Genomic DNA, 17,483 nt, shown 5'->3' on the forward strand with positions numbered 1-17,483 from the left:
AGCAACTCCGCTGTTCTCTGTTCGCTGTTCGCAGGTCAGGTGGTCTCTGCTCTAAGCTTAGCCTGGGGGCTTCGGAAGCCCCTCAGCAGACCCTGGCGCTTCACTAGGACGTGCTGGCGCAAGGTTCCAGGACCCAGAGGACAATGATATGCAGCGGGGTGGGGGGGGGGGGTTTGCACTACACGTTCCGGAAACCATCCTTATACTACTGAGAAGGACCTGCGGGGACTGGAGGACCTTGGTGGCGGATAGAAGTGTCCTCCCTCTCCCTCCCCCCCTCCCACCGCCCCACCTGAAGCTGGCACCCCTGAGTCTGCACCCCTGCCCTCACCTCTGCAGAATAGCAAAGTGTGCCTTCCTTGGTCCCTGAGCGCCCTCCAGCGACAAAAGATTGAATCAGAGAGAAAAAAGAATTCCCCCAGGCATTGGTATAAGGGACCACCAAGGCGGGGAGCACACAGGACAGATCGAGATGGGGCTGAGAGCCTGGAAGGGTAGAATGGCTGGGGGTTGGGGGGGGGGTGGGTGCAGTGGGGGGTTCCCGTGGAGGCCAAAGTCAGGAGTTTCTTTCCAGGGAGATCATGGCCTGGGTACCTTTCCGGCATGGAGTGCCCTGGACAGGTGGTCACAGAAGAGATGAGAGGAAAGACAGGACATCAGGGCCCCAGGATTTTTGACAGATCTATTTTGGAGTAGCACTCCTCTTACCGGGATTGCACAGGGAGCAAAAAGGAAAGCCTGAAACTGAGCCGTCTGCAGGCCTCTGGAGTGCTTAGGTGTCTACACAACTGCCTGGGCCAGCCTGGGGACCGTGTCGCCTGCCAGGAGCCAAGCTGGAGTCTCCCTGCTTCGGACAACTCGGGAAATGAGGCTGGTGGATGCAGAGTGTGTTAAAGGTCAGGTCAGCGATGCTGGGTCAATGGAGCTGCTTCTGGGGTTTCCCCTAGTGTCCCTGCGAGGGGTGCCAAGAGGATAGTCCTCGATGCCCCTGGGCTTTGTCTCTGAGTCTGTGCTATCCCCGTAGCTCACCCCTGCATGACTTTCATTGGCAGAAATTGCCTCTGCATTCTTGTTCTATTATGGCGCAGTTGGGGACTCGGAATGGAACTAAGCTTCTTTCACATGTGATGGCACCCCCTTAAAGAAGCCATAGGTTCCGTGGGATTGGTGGGTACCCGACTTGGGGTGGGCATGGCCTTCTCCACACTCCAGAAAGCCCACTTGCTGGGCCAAAACTTTCTCTTCCCAGAGGTTCCTCCAGCCTAGCTCTCAGCTCAGCTAGAGGTTCACCTTTCAACCCCCCTGGTCTGCGAGGTGCTGGGCAGGTGCCCTGGAGCCTGGAACAGCACTGACAGCCAGGGACTCTCACCCAGGAGCGGATGGCCCACCCAGACGCTGGCCTCTGAAGTTCTTCCAGGGACATTTCTCTCTGGCCTCAGCGTGGATCTATGTTGTGACTTTGCTTCTTTATGTTCAGCCTGGTGTATCCAGGGGCCTTCGTCATCTACAAATGTCCCCATCCCTGTTGGACATTCTAGATCTGGACAGGTCAGGTCCTGCACACCCTGAACAGGCCTATAACAACCAAAATAGAGCACTGACTTGCCTGCAGTAGGGAAACTACTCACCAGGGCAAGCACCTTTGCATCCTTTTTAGGGCTCTGTGTGGGGCCAACTATTCCTCTCCAAAGCCCATTTTCTGTATCGGAGTTTCGGCTGCGCTCCTAGACAGGGTGGAATCCTGTGTGCTGGCACCCAAGGCGTCTCTTGTGTGCGGAGGGGCCGGTGTGTCCTCTCTCCTGGCTGAGCCTGGACTCCTGTGTGGACCTAACAGAACAAAGGGCTCTTTGAGGATGAAAGTCACACCCTCACCAGCTTGTTTCCCCTCAGGGCTGGATGCCTGGGAGACTGAAAGTGAACTGCAGGGCTCACTCAGGGCCTGGTCCAGCAGCTTCCTAGCACGTGACCTGTGTGTGTTGCAACAAGTTAGTCTATCACGTAGTTTCCAGTTTAAACAGACGAGTTACACCCCATTTCCAGGAATTGTTTTGAGGAATAAGTAAAATTCTGTAAAAAAAAAAAAAAAAAAAAAAAAAAGTGGACATGAAGTAAAGGTTCAGTCACAGTTAATAAAACAAATGGACTCGCTCAGGCAAGGGTCTCCTCTTAGATTCAACCACATTCATTCAGTCTCAGATCTCCCATTGCAGACAGGTCACCATTTCACATAATATGCAGGCTGCACCCAGGCCTCTGATTCTTTTTCTCCCTCAGAGACTGTACGAAAGGCACAAGTGCGGGTGTCGAACACACTTCTGTGTTTCCAACAAGCTTGCTCCATCCAGCTCCATATTCATCATCCTCTGATCACAATGAGGCTGCCAGGATTCCGGCATTTAGACCGCATCTGCCTGGGAGGCGGGGCGTCCCAGGAGGCGGGGACAGGGCGGGACTAGGACACGAGGCCCCGCCCCTCACCAGCCACACCCTTCTGCGGCCCCGCCCCTCCCAAGAGACTGCGCATCCGCTGCAGGGGGGGATAGCGGAACCCAGCTGCCGGGGCTCCAGTTTCCACCCGGGCCTCTTTTCGCAGGCGCGGTCTCCTGCGCCCCGCGGCTTCCGGTCCACTGTGGGTCTCAACCAGAGACATGGGGAAAGTCAGGGGGCTGCGGGCCCGCGTGCACCAGGCTGCTGTGAGGCTCACGGCTGAGTCCGCGCCCGGCATCGCGCCTCCGGCCCAGGAGGGGGCCCCTCCGCAGACCTCGGCTGGCGGAAAGGTAAACTAGGAGCCAGGAGGCGGTCGGGATGCGAGTAGGGTCGGCGGGGGTTGGTTGGGTTGCCGCACGGTGCGGCTTTGGGGGGGGGGGGGGTCCTGTGTTGGCTTCGGCCCTGTGGTTCCCCAGGCGGGTCTCCTGCGACCCGGGTGCTGCCCTCGCGGTGTTTGCTGTGCGATCTGCGCGCCTTCTCCGCCGGCGAGGTGTGGGGGCCTCCTCCCACGTTGAGATGGCTGGTAGGTTGACTCGTCCCACGCCTTGAGCTGTGTGAGAACCAGACACCCCCCACTGAGACAGGCCAGTAAGCCAGGACAAGTGGATCAGGGAAACGGAGACAGCAATTTGCAGCCATTTAGAAAGCACTGTCAGCTCTCTAGTAAATTGTTTTCCTTAAACCAGGACACTTAGGAGAATACTAGAGGCCCAGTGTACGAAATTCATGCACTGGTAGTGACTCTAGCAGCTGCCAGCTGCCGCCTGGGACCTCCCTTCCTGCTGTTGGCAGGCCAGCCCAGTCTGCCCCCTGGTTGAACTTCCTTCAACTCCTCGTAGAGGGGACAATTTGCATATTAGGATTTTATTATGTAGGACTTGAGGCCCAAGTGCAGGAAAATCACTACAAATTGCAGAACCTTTTCATCACTCTAAAAAGCAATCCCTATTATCAATAATTGAGACTTTCTGTCTCAAAGGATTACCTGTTCTGCACATTTTATATAAAAGGAATATACAATATGTGGCCTTTTATATCTGGGTTCTTTCACTTAGCATACTTTTGAGGGTCCTCATAGTATTATTTTTGTAATATTCATTTCTTTGTCTTTTTTATTAAAGGCTGAAAAATATGCCATTGTATGGGTGTAGTGTACCATACCCACTACATTTTGTCTGATGGATACTTAGGTTGATGGATACTTAGGTTGTTTCTAATTTTTGGCTATTGGGAGTGAACATTCCTGGACAGAGCTTCCAGTGGATTTATGGAGTGGAATTGCTGGGTGGTACAGAATGCTGAGTTTTACTTTTAAACGAATTGCTTGACTATTTCCCACAGTGACTACACTGTTTTACATTCCCACCAGCAATACATGAGGGTTCCGATTCTTCCACATCCTCACCAACGCTTGTTATTGTCTGTCTTTTTATTTTTTATTTTTTATAGCCATCCTAGTGGGTGTGACGTGGTATTTCATTGATTTGCATTTGATGTTGAGTATCTTTTCATGAGCTTGTTGGTTATTTGTATATCTTTAGAGAAATGTGTGTTCATGTCCTTTGCCCATTTTTTAAGTGTTTGTTTTTTTGTTGAGTTTTAACAGTTCTTTATATATTCGGGATGGCAAGCCCTTATCAAATAGGTATGGTTTGCAAATATTTTTTTGGATTTTGTGAGTTGTCTTTTTATTTTCTTGATATTGTCCTTGGAAGCACAAAGGCTTTAATTTTGATGAGGTCTAATTTATCTTGTTTTCTTCTGTTGCTTGTGCTTTTGGTGTTATGAAAAGTTGAGGAAATTGCAGGGGAGCTTGGGCAGTGTTTGGTCCTGGAGAGACTCTTTGATAAAGGTTATCCTCTAGGGGTTGATATAGGCCCTCAATATATTTCAGTATTTATGTCTTAATTCCAGTAAAAGATAGAATCTGTACTGCTCCATTCCCTGCCACCCCTTGTCCTGCTATATTGTTATGCAAATTGTATCTATATATGGGTGGACAAAAGTAGGTTTACAGTGGTGAGTACAGGGAACACAGTTATTGTATTGCTTATTAATTATTGCATTATTTATTTGTATTATTTATCTTCTTGATTTTACCTCGTAGTCTTATGATTCTTGGCAATTTAACCTACTTGTGCCCACTCCTCTATATGTTACGCCCAGCCTGAAGTTGTTATGATTATTCTTTTATAATTACCTACATGTTTACCTTTTCTAGACTCCCTGTTTTGTTTTTGTGGATTTGAACTGTTTGGTATTATTTGCTTTCAGCCTAAAAAATGTCCTTAGTATTTCTTAGAAGGCAAATCTATGAACAATGCATTCTCTCAGCTTTGCTTTTTTTTTTTTTTTTTTTTTTTTTTTTTAATATATTTTATTGATTTTTCACAGAGAGGAAGAGAGAGGGATAGAGAGTCAGAAACATCGATGAGAGAGAATCATCGATCAGCTGCCTCTTGCACACCCCCTACTGGGGATGTGCCCACAACCAAGGTACATGCCCTTGACCGGAATCGAACCTGGGACCTTTCAGTTCGTAGACTGACGCTCTATCCACTGAGCCAAACCGGTCTCCGCTCAGCTTTGCTTTATTTGGGACTGTATTTGTTCTACTTTCATTCTTGAAAGATTGAATGCTTCGAATATGCCATACCACTGCCTCTTGACCTCTATTGTTCCTGATGAGGAGTCAGCTGTTAATCATCACTTCATTGTGATGAATCAATCATCTTCTGTTGGGGTGTGTCTGTGTGTGTGTGTTTTATTGCTTTCAAGGTTATCTCTTTGCCTTGAAGTATTTTGACTAATGTGCCTTGATGTAGTAGTAGATCTCTTTGTGTTTGTTCTGTCTGGAGTTTATTGAGCTTCTTGGATGCGTAGGTTAGTATTCTCCATAAAATTTGGCAAGTTTTCCACCATTGTTTTCTATGAATATTTTATCTCCCTCTCTGTCTCTTCATCTGGTACTTCCATTACTTATGTTGTCATGCTTAAAGGTACTCTAAGAAGCCGTTCATTTTCCCACATTGCCCTTAAGTATAGAAGTTATCTTACTGGCAAAAATGGCTTAATTTGGGAATAGCAAAGCATTGAAATTTGGGAGAGCCAGCTATAGCAAAAACTGCAGGCATGTCTAACAAAGTAGAAGAGTTGTTTTTTGGAGAAAAAGGAGAAAACTGGAAGGGTTTTGAATGAAAGGCCATTAGAGGAAAGAGAGAGTTCAGGGAGGTGATGTTTCTTATAGGCTGAGATGCTAGGGAGTCAATTTCTTGAAGGACAGGGATGGGGAAAGTGCAGCCAGTCCCCCCTGCCAAGGCACTAGGGGTGAGTTAATTAAATGATTTTAATTAACAGGATAACTTTTAAGTTGGTAATTTTGATGTTATAAATATCCAAATGTCCCTTGCACAGAAAAAAGGTTCCCCACCCCTGTTTTAGGAGGGGCAGTGTACAGCAGCGTTTCTTGTTGGGCCTGTAATTGGTGATTCCTTCCTGTGGAGGATTCTTCTGTGGAGTCTCTCATTGACTCTTTTTCTGTAATTGATGTCAGGTGGGTACTGGCTGGATCTCCCTCCCCTTCTGGCCTGGTCACTCCATTTCAGTCAGGTTTTCCCTTCTGAAAGCCTATTCTATAAATTTATTTCTATTGATTTCTCTGTCATGCTCTGTTCTTTTCCTCTCTTTTCTTCAGATGGCATCATCTCTATCAATCTTTCTTTAAATTTGCTGATCCCTTCCTCTGCCAGTTCAAATATAGTTTTGAATCTCTCAAGTGAAATTATTCATTTTGATCACTGCTCTTTGACTCCAGGATTTTATTTTATGTTTTACTAGAGTCTTGGTGCATGAAATTTGTGCACAGATGAGGGGTGGGGGTGGGGGAATCCCCTCAGCCCAGCCTGTACCCTCTCCAATCTGGGATCCCTCGGGGGATGTCTGACCCCCTGATTGGACCTAAACTGGTAGTGAGACATCCCTCTCACAATCCTGGACTGCTAGCTCCTAATCTCTCACCTGACTGTCTGCCTGGTTGCCCCTAATTGCCCCCCTACCCCCTGCCAGCCTAATCACTCCTCACTGGCTCCGTGTGCAGGCCTGATCACCCCTAACTGCCCCCCTGCTGGTCTGGTCACCCCTAACTGCCTCCCGCTGCCAGCCAGGTTGCCCCCAACTGCCCCCTCCCTGCTGGCCTGGTTGCCCCCAACTGCCTCCTCTGCCGACCTGGTTGCCCCACGCAGCCTGCTGTTCAGTCATTTGGTCATCCTTCACTAACTCCCCTGCTGGCCTGGTTGCTCAACACAGCCTGCTATTTAGTTACTGGGTCATCCCTCACTAACCTCCGTGCTGGCCTGGTGGCCCCACTCAGCCTGCTGTTCAGTCATTGGGTTGTTCCTCACTTACTCCCCTGCCGGCCTGGTTGTCCTATGCAGCCTACTTGTTCAGTCGTTTGGTCATCCCTCACTAACCCCTCTGCCAACCTGGTCATAGGCAGCCATCTTGTGAGGGCATGATGGTTAATTTGCATATTACCTCTTTATTATATAGGATAATTATTTTAATCTTTTTGCCTGGCTTCCTGGATCAGCATAAGTCACTTACTATTCAGATTGTGTGAAATCCCTTTTGGTCTCATTAGGTTTTGTGCCCCTCTCCACTGGATGCGTGTAGGGCTCATAGGCTGCTATTACCTTTGGGAGTTTACATTTTTGACTCACCTTCAGTCAGGGACTAGCAGCTTTTCCTCTGATCGTCCTGAACCATCATGGCCTGCCCTGCACTCCTGGGGGCGTTCCTGGGCTAGAGCACGTGACCTTCAGCCAGTGCTAGCTCAGAGCTATGACTATGTCCTTCTGCCCGGGGCCTTCTGCCCTGCATTGTATTTGCTTGGGGCATGCTTTCCGTTGTGCCCATCCAGAGGTGGTTGTAATGGGCAAGGGCTTGCAGTAGATTGCTCCTGAGGGGGTGCAGCTTGGACCCCAGAGGGCTCTTGGCTGTCTCTGTGGTGTTCTCACTGTTACACTATGCTTTCTCTGACATGTGGCTGGTTGCTGCCAGTATTGTGCACTGTGAGCTGCACAGCCTGCACAGATCCCTAGTGTCCCCCTATCAGGGACAGCCAGAGCTTGCATGGTGCTCCAAGTCGTTCTGAGTGGCTGTGAGTCTATATTCTTCTAAATTCTTCTATATTCTTCTAAATTCTCCTATCCAACTGTGCCGGGGCTGGTTCTTCTCGAACCCTGCCCACTGTACTAACTATTGGGGACTTAGTCCAAGTTCCTCCTTTATCCTCTGCCGGCACACTAGTAACAGGTGTTGGGTCTGAGCGCCTCTGCCTGGGGCTGGACCTCCTAGGACGCCAGGTCGTAGACGGGGAAGCCATGATAAGTTGTGGGTGTAAAGAATGAGTCTTTATTGCTGAAGCCAGTGGCCATATAACCATCAGACAAGAACAGTCCTCACAGCAAAGTCCATACAGGCAGGCAGCCGGACACCGGCTAGTGAACATGTATCTTTCCCATAAAGCAGCATCAGTCTCTGTACCCACAGCTACCTGAGCAGCCACGTGCTGCATCCTAGACTCACTGCCTCACATCATAGGGTACCTGAGCTCTCCGGCTCAGCAGCTTCTCCTGTCTCCTGCCCGGCTGCTCTCTGGCAGACTTCTTCACGCACTCCCTTCTAGCTGCTCTCTTCCATACTCCCGCAGACTTCTCACTGCCGCCTCAGCCGACTGGACTGGTCATAGCCTACTTTTATACCATTTAGACAGAGAAGGCTTCATGCCAATAGTTACATCAGTCATATTGGTTACTGAGGGGCACAGTATACCATGTGTCCTTACACCCATCATGGTATCTTGGCCTGATGAGGATTCCCAGGCTTTGGCCATTCGGGTGTACTGATAACAAGGCCTCTGTGCTCCCACCGGCCTTGACTCTCTGGGGACCTGGCATGGTTCCTACACCCATAACACCCTTAGGCATGGGCTTCTCATTCTGTCCTGATAGGGGCAGTTCCCTCCTTGGAGCCTGTCCGTCCCCTGGGCAGGACCTCTGTGCCCACCCTAGAGAAGGGGGCAGGGACAACTCAGCTTCTCCCTGGTGACGGCCCCTCCATGGTGCAGCTGGAGGGTGGCCCCTAATCTCCTTGGCTTGTAAGTAGCTCCACCCTGCAGAGCTGGGTCAGGACCCAGTATTCTAGATCAGCGTTTTTCAACCTGTTGCCTGGTGTGCCGTAGGTGCAGACAAGACAAGAATTTTATAATTTTTCACTATTTTGTTTACTTAATATTTCATAATAAAGTAATTATAAAATACTTTCTTTGTGTTTATTTGATTCCTATTCAAGAGAATTACTTTATATATAGTCAATATAGGCACAGAGTTAAATTTTTTAACATTTTCTAATGGTGGTGTGCCTCATGATTTTTTTCATGAAACAAGTGTGCCTTTGCCCAAAAAAGGTTGAAAAACACTGTTCTAGATCAAGCATGTCACACTCTCAGCCCACGGCTGCATGCGGCCCACAACGAATATTTTTGCAGCCCAGCCAATATAACGATATGTAAGTAACGTCTTAATAAAAATTTCGTAACTTAATTTTTACAGTATCCTGTTATACATGATTATTAAAATAACAAACTACACTGTTCGTTAATGAGTGACTACTATAATTGTGTTGCACTCACTTCCCTTATGCGCCTTATATGCAGGCACACCATTTCTCTCCGCTAATAACACACCTGGGAGAGACAGTGCTGAGGGGCAGGAAGGGATGTGACACAGGAGGGGGCTGTATAAGTAAGAAGAAGTGAGGTTTGGAAGGAGATCCTGAATCTGGTCTAAGATGGCTCTTAGACCAGGAGCACGGCCCACCTGGTGACTTGAGTATTTTAGCAGCTGATTGCCATGGCATTAGTCTTGTACTCATTTGTTTGGTGAGTACAACAGGAAATATTTCGCTTTTGGAGAACAAGAAAAATTGTTTTATTTGCGTTACGCTTATTAATTTGTGTGATTATTCAATGTCTGGTAAGTTAATGTTCAAGAAAAACGACTAATTTTTATTAAAATGTTCTATTATTTTATGTTAACGATTACTCATTTATTTCAGTCCTTTGTATTCAGCATGTCTCTATCAAAATAAACCTTCCTGAAAATTGAAGCTTTTGGTTTTTTGCAGTGCACATTTTGTTTTTTTGCAGGGTCTTGTTCATTTGGCCCGTGTTAGCCTTTGAGTTTGACATGCTTGTTCTGGACTTTCCCTGCCAAGGGTGGAGTGTCTGCTCAACAAGAGGGGCTGGGGGGCAGGGGAAGGAAGTCCTGGTTTTCTGCCCTCACCTTCTTGAAAGGTGGGGAGGGGATTGGGGCCAGGGGGGTTTGGTCATTGAACTTTAACATGGAATAGACAAACAATTCTGATTTCTAGTCACATAATGACATTGTTATTCATGGAAACGGTCGATGTGTCATCAATATTTTTATATTAAGCTCCAAAATGTGAAGTTATGAGAGAGAAATTACCACTGCAGAAAATGTCCAAGTGACAGAGTAGAGAGAAGTTGAGCATCAATGTGTACAGACTTATGTATGTGACCTGGGCTCCCCTTTGCTGGGAGGTGTCAGTTGATACGGACTTCCTCCCCGCCCTGCGTCCCCCAGGGCGCACTATTTCCATGTTGGGTTCTCTGAGGTCTCTTATTTATGGCTCCTGGGTGGTCCTGAGGAGCCAGCCAGCGCTGCTCTGTCAGGTGGTAGGTGGGCGCACTCAGCCAAACACCTTCTTGGCACTTAGATGAGTATCTGCATCATCCCCATTCTGCCCATCGGTGTGTGACTCCGCTGGGCATGGATGCTGAGTCCCTCCCAAGGCCCCTGTCCTGGACATTGGCCCTGGGATGAGCCAGATGGGCATGGGGAGTGGGTTCTGGGTGAGCACGGTGCGATGGGTAGAGTGACATGGAGGGTTTTAAAACTTCGATGTAGGGATGAATGCAGGTCAGAAACACGCCTAGGAGAGAGAGTGCTGAGGTGCAGGAAGGGATGTGACCCAGGAGAGGGCTGTACAAGTAAGAAGATGTGAGGTTTGGAAGGAGATCCTGAATCCGGTCTAAGATGGTTCTTAGACCAGGAGCACGGCCACTTGGTGACTTGAAGCGGGCAGGAGGTGCTGCCCTAGGGCTCTGGAGTCTGAGCTCCCGGGTCCTGGGCTTCCTCGCTGGGGAGTGGGCTGGTTTCTCCAGGTCCTCCTCCTCATAGCCAGTCCTCTCACCCAGGGGTCTCCCTGCCGTGTGACGGGCCTTGCATTTCGCCACAAAGACATGGAGCAAGTCTTACATGGTCTTCTCTCTTTCCTTCGTAGGAGTGGGCGTTTGTGAACACTGACATCTTTGCCAGGACCAAGATAGATCCCAGTGCCTTGGTGCAGAAGCTGGACTTGGACACAAGGAGTGTTGCTTCCATCAGGGGAGGTGAGAGGGAGTGAGGCGGACCTTACGGTTTGCATGCTTCCAGTGCCTGGCTGGCTTTGAGTTGTTCAAGAGCAAATTTCAGTTAACTACATTAAAAAAAAAAATCCTCACTCGAGGATATTTTTTCCATTGATTTTTTAGGGAGAGTAGAAGAGAGAGGGAAATAGAGAGAGAAACATTGATGTGAGAGAAACACATTGATTGGTTGCCTCCTGCATGAGTTTGACCAGGGCCTGTGCCGGGAGGAACCTGCAACCAAGGTTCGTCCTTGATGGGAATCGAACCCGGGACCCTTTGGTCCACAGGCTGATGCTCTATCCACTGAGCCAAACTGGCTAGGACTAACTGTTTATTTTTAAAATGTTTTTACTAATGGAAAAATTAAAAATATACTATAATAGAAAGAATGGTATAAAGAAAATCCTTGTGCCCAGCTCCCATCTTCAATACACACAGACTGCATTATTTTGAAGCAAATGGTTTCTCTCCTGAATTCTATAGTATCTATTTCTAAGAGCTCTTTCTTTCTTTCTTTCTTTTTTTTTTTTTTTTTAAATATATTTTATTGATTTTGTAAAGAGAGGAAGGGAGAGAGATAGTCAGAAACATCGATGAGAGAGAGTCATCGATCAGCTGCCTCTTGCACACCCCCTACTGGGGATATGCCCGCAACCAAGGTACATGCCCTTGACCGGAATTGAACCTGGGACCCTTCAGTCCCCAAGCCTACGCTCTATCCATTGAGCCAAACTGGTCCCGGCTCTAAGGGCTCTTTCTTAAATAGCATACTTACAGTGCCGTCATCACATCTAAACAAATTAGCAGTAATTTTTTTATCAAATATACATCCATTGTTCACCCATTTTTGATTGCCTCATCAAGTTTTTGTAAAGATCAGGGTGCAAACAAGTGCCTTGCTGTGTTGCAGCCCCCGCCCATTTTTTTATGGTGTGGGGCGGGCATTTTTCTGACTGCACTTCCCCCATTTTGGATTTTGCTGGTTGCCTTCTCCTGGTGTCTTTACCATGTTTCTCTGCTCCAGCCCAGTTCGTGGCCAGAGCTTTTCGGCTGAGCTTCCCTAGAAGAGGAGAGCAGCTCTGCTCCCTGTCGCATTGCCCTGGAGGTGGAGTGAGCTCCCAAGGCCTGGCGGGTGCCCCGCCACCGTGTCCGGAGAGAAGCCTCAGTGCTGGTAGCTGTGAGCTGCACAGGCAGCTGAGCATTTGAAATAAGAGAGGAGTGTAACCTTGTGAGGAGCACTCAGGCCTCCAGGGCAGGGCTGTTTGCCTCAGTCTCTGTAATCCTTCTGTACTTTATTTACCTGCACATCGACTTCCATTGGTTTAATTGACCGTACGTTCTCATCTTTAAAGTTGTAAGTAGTTGTCCTTTTTGTCTTACTGCTTTCACAGTCTTTGTGTTCCCGGGGCTCTTACTGCTTTCACAGTCTTTGTGTCCCCGGGGCTCTCTAGTGGATTGATATACAGATTTTTAAAATTATTTCTTGTTGGAGGATTCAGCAGCATCCAGGTTTAGTATCATTTTCCAGGTTTTCACCTGTAGTTTGTAAACAGCTCAGGCTGTAAGAAGTGATTAGTTCGCAGGTCTGACTTACATCAAGTGTCTTCTGTGGGGTTATGTTGTTTGCATTGTTGCTCTGGACATTTTCATGTCACGGGAGATGCACGTACTTCTCCTTGCCGTTCTTCGTGCATTGAAACTGCAGGGAGCAGACACTCTCCCCTCCCCTCCTAGGGATCCTGCAAATTAGGTTCACTGAAGACAGATCAAGAGAAACGCAGCTTCTTAATGTGTGCAGTGCAGTCCACCCAGGAGAGAGGGGAGTGGTGAGAAACTCAGAGGGGTGGTGAGAACTTGGCTTCTGTAGCATCTTAGCAACAAACAGCACGTTTGTAGCCCTGCAGGGCGCAAACCGTGGGAAGGTAGGTCATGGGGGAACGAATGGAGGAAGGTGTTTGTGAGGGTCCATTTTGGCTGCGACCTTCCCTCGCCTTCACAATCCAAGGTTTCCTCCGAGAGGGAATTCCTAGTAGTCCTCGTTTTTCAGAAGTTTCTTTCTTTCTTTTTTTGAAAATAATTCTTTATTGTTGAAAGTATTACATACATCCCCTTCCCTCCCCCCCCCAATTGATCCTCTCCAGCCCACCCTTCCCCCTCTGTTCATAAATTTCTTGATCAACCGTTTTGTATGTTCACTGATGCTCTTAATGCTTGTCTGTGCATTTGGGGCAGTTCTGATCACCGTTCTTAACCTTGGGTGAGTGCTTTGCCTATTATAGAGGCTAGCTGTTTGTCATTTCATACAAAAAACTCTTCTAGGATTTTAAAAATTGCTGAGGAAGTTATTCCCCCAGAGAGCTGACAGATGCTGTTTTCTGACAGTTCCCTATGGCGGCTACTCTCTAGCCTCCTGCCAGTCACCTTGGCGACCTTCCTCTCCTTGGTTGTGGGGCCAAGTTTGCTTTCTGTCCACAGAACGGGCTCTGCCTTCTTGGTCCCGGTTGGCATGCTGCCCTGCCTGTTGGTGGTGCACACACCCTGAGGGAGAAGCTGTCTGTGCTACAGCTGGTATCCCCGAGCAGCGTGGAGGGAGTGGAGGGGACAAAGCGTTAGCTTGCAGTCAGAGGAGCCATGCTGAGGTCCTGGTGCTCTACTTTGTTGGCCGTTGGATTTGGGCATCTGTGTAGCTTCCCAGGACTGTTCATTCCTCATGCATCAAAGGAGCATGGCATCTGCTGGGCAATGTGCTTCGTGGACCTGCCTGGCCTTTAATCATGCCCACTACTGGTGGTAGCTGGGGGTCATCTCCAGGGGGAGCGGGGCTGGTGGTGGCTGGGGTCATCCCAGCGGTATTCCTATGTCAGTGAGGGGCTGGCCCACTCTGTCCCCTTTCATGGGCAAGGATGCGGTGCAGGGGGCGGGCAAGCCCCATCGTGGGTGCCAGCCCCTCCCTTTGCTGAGCTCAGAGCTTTGAAGCCCATCTGGGGTTGGGGGTCCTGATGCCCTCCCTCCAGCACTGCTGGATGGTTCTCTGTGGACATTGTCACAGCTGTTGCAGCTCCCGATGGAGCCCCCAAGGATCAAGATGCCCCAGGTTCCTGGTGGCAGGTGACTGATTATCTCAGTCTCTCCTCCCCCAGAGCCGCCCTCTTCAGCATCTCTTCTGATTTAGGTTGTTCCTCAGCCTGTTTCCTCCTTATTGGCCAGTGCCTGGATCCTGCAGGGGAACAGTGGGTCTTGTAGTCTCCAGGCCTGAGCTGGGCTGGTGGCCTGGGACAGGTCATGTGGAAAGTGGTACCGATGACTCATACCCTGGCTGCTCAGTGTCCTGCTGGGCTGTGAAGGTGAGGACACCTGTCGGCCTGGATTAGCTCAGAGGCTTCCTTTTGCATCTTTGTCCTGGGCTGAGTCACAAATAGAACTATGCCTGTGTCTCAGCCGCTGTGCCGCTGCCTTGTGGGCGGTATGGACTGGAAGAGCTGAGCCCGCTCAGGGGAGCCTGGCCTGGCTGTGGTCCATCACCCTGATGGATGAATGTGCGGCTCCCATGTGCTTGTGTGTGTTCCTCCTTCAGGCAGATGTGCTCTCACACTCCCTGCAGCCTTAGACCTTGTGGACCTGCTTTGCTGGCGGCATTGTGCCAGGGGTTCTGCACAGAGCCCCTGGAGCCCTGCGGCCTTTCGAGTCCAGTCTGCCCCAGTTTCCCTTCAGTCCCCCCCTGCAGGCAGGGGCTCCATACTTCCTGTGGGGAACCACTAAGCTAGAGGCTGTCTCCCACCACTCCCCCTGCAGATGGACCCCAGCCACCACCACCCAGCTCCCCCTGCAGATGGACCCCAGCCACCACCACCCAGCTCCCCCTTCCACCAACACCCAGCTCCCCCTGTGGACGGACCTCACCCACCACCATTCAGCTTCCCCTTCTACCACCAGCCAGCTTGGCTTTGCCTTGAGAGTCAGGGTCCCTGGGCTCAGGGACTGCATTGTGAAGCAGCTTCCTCGCTCCTCTGTGTCCTCTCCTATATGGGGACGTGTGGCTGTGCGTTCCTCCCCCACCCAGATTGCTGCTCTTCCCATCTTCTTCTAGTCCGATGTTCCTTTATGCTGGAAGGGTGCAGAGAATAAGCCCATTCTGTTCTCAGACAAGCACCGGGGGTATAGGGCCAGCACTCCATCTGTGGCCTCAACTGGGCATCACAAGTCCCAGACTCATGCCCAGAGAGGTGGGCAGGGTGGGGTGGGACTGGAGGAGGATAGGCCTGGTTAGGGAGGCAGGAGCAGGAGTATGGGAGGAGAGCCTCAGCATTGCCACCATGCTGGTGGGCAGTATGTTGACGGTCAGCACGCTGGACAACTTGGAGGCCACCAAGGGGCGGCGGTGGAAGCATGTCTGCTGGGCTCTGTGGCAGGAGAGCTCGGGGAAGTGTCAGTGGTGAGTGGATGCCACATTGGAGGGACTTTGTTGTAGGGGCACCTGGAGTGTGTGTACCCGCCTTCTGTGTCTCCGGGACTGCTGCTGAGACCCCTTTGTCCCCTATCAGAGAGCGCTCTGGGCCTCACGGCCATGCAGTTCACAGTGGCCATGCAGACCACAGTGCTGAGCCTGCCTGCATTTTCCCTGTGCCACGCTGGAGCCTCCCCCCTCTGTGCCTCTGACCCACCACAGGGGTTCCCTCTGAAACCAGAGTCCGAAGCAGGTGCAGAACCAGGACTGCTCGGCAGAGGGCGGCAAAGCTGCATCCTCTCTACAGCCCAGCTCAGGTTGGAGAGGCTGGCCCTGCTCTGGAGAGGAGCTGGGGAAGCTCCAGCGCCCAGGGAACCCTCAGGCTTTCCGGGGGTTCAGGAGTTTTCCACTTTCCTCCAGCCTTGCAGTCAGGGGTAGTACAGACCCTCAGACCACTTCCCTTCCCCGCCTCCACCCCTCCCCCAGCTGTAAAAGGGAACCAACAAAGAGGGGCTACGGAGGGGGGATGACTGCCTCAGAGGAGCCAGTTTCTGGACAGACCACCTGGCGGTGCTTGTAGCGTGTGTGGGTCCCTGAGGACAGTGGGTGGCATTTGGAGCCTGTTCCTGCCATGTTTGGGCTGCCAGCCGTCAGAGAGGGCTATGTCCTCTGTGGTTGCGGCTGCTGGTTGTGAGCTCTTGCATGGCTCCTGGCCCTGGTGTCTGCTTGGGGGAGTAGGGCCTCGGTGGGAATGCCTCCACCAGGCCCTGAGGAGGTTAGCCACTGTCTCCAAGGCCATCCTGAAGGCCTGTGTGCTTGGCCGAGTGCAGGACCGGAGGCGAGGACGTGCTGTGGCTCTGACCCCGCAGGGGCATAGCGGGAAGTAGGGAGGGGCCCTGCTGCTGGGTTGCTCTCGCCTGCTCTGCGTGGAGCCCGTTCTTTTTAACAGACAGAAGCAGGGAAGGGCAAGGGCAAGGAAGGAACCCCGGGAGGACTCTGCCTGGGCATTTTGAGAGGGAAGGGGTTGGAGCAGGATGAATGGCTGTGGGGCTGGGCCCGATTGAACCCAGCCCCATTGCAGATAAAACCATAGGGGTGGAATTGCTGAGGCAAATGGGTGGCCATTGAAAATGCCAGTAGATGGTGGCAGTTTGCCTTGTGAAGGCGCTGCCCATGGAGCTTCTACCCATTGCTCACAAGTCTGCCACTGGTTTGTGCCAGCCGGTTCCAGACTCGGTTCTCTGCCATATGAAGGGTGGACAGTGGGGTCTGGTTTGTAAAATGTATTCTTACTGGTAGAATGAGCTTTTTTTGTTGTTAATCCTCACCCAAGGACATTTTTCCATTGATTTTTAGAGAGAGTGGAAGGGACTGGGTGAAACATCGATGTGAGAGAGACACACCAATTGGTGGCCTCCTGTACTTGCCGCCTGCACATGTCCTTGACCAGAATTGAACCTGGGACCCTTCAGTCTGTGTATGCTGACACTTCATCCCTAGTGTAGGGCGTGTCAGAGGCAGCCAGTGGTTCTCTCTTATCACTGATGCTTCAGTCTCTCTCTCCTTTTCCTTTCCTCTCTGATCTCAATAAAAATATGTATATAATTAAATAAAAATTGTGTGTAGCCAAATCTGTGTTTTTTGTAGTACTTTTGTGGCCTTATTTTTTTATTTACATATTAATCTATTGGGACCGTACAGAGGGAGGTAAATGATTCCTGCTTAATTTTCCTCCCAAACCTGTGTCTTAGGTTGTGTTTACCACTGTGGTGAGGAGACCGTGGGCATCACAGATGCCTTTGCATTTTGTGACTTCGGTCACATCAGCTATAACCTGTAGTTGTCTCTCATCGCCTGTGCCCAGGTCCTTTCCCACAGCCTTGTTGATGTCGTTGGTAGAAAGGCTGATTACAAACTGATTTTCCTTATTGTTCCATTAGAGTATGCTCCTGTGATATCCTGTTAACCATATCCTCCCGAAATGCAACACCTGTGAAACCGTATCCTGTCCTGACTATCTCCACTGGTGGCGGCTGTGGTGACTGGACAAGGACTGGGAGT

General features: G+C 50.2%; 1 protein-coding gene across 1 annotated transcript in view; it reads left to right on the forward strand.

Annotated features, from left to right (window-relative positions):
- Window positions 1-2,533: 2,533 nt before the first annotated feature.
- The window catches only part of SLX9 (SLX9 ribosome biogenesis factor), a 30,119-nt gene continuing 15,169 nt past the window's right edge, over window positions 2,534-17,483 (forward strand). The window contains exons 1-2 of the mRNA XM_084871917.1: window positions 2,534-2,777; window positions 10,852-10,960. Of these exons, the coding sequence (XP_084728043.1) occupies window positions 2,649-2,777; window positions 10,852-10,960 (238 nt within the window). The 5' untranslated portion in view covers window positions 2,534-2,648. The remainder of the gene's footprint in view (window positions 2,778-10,851; window positions 10,961-17,483) is intronic.

Source organism: Pipistrellus hanaki, assembly GCF_964339955.1.
Source record: "Pipistrellus hanaki genome assembly, chromosome: 2".
Classification (NCBI taxonomy): domain Eukaryota; kingdom Metazoa; phylum Chordata; class Mammalia; order Chiroptera; family Vespertilionidae; genus Pipistrellus; species Pipistrellus hanaki.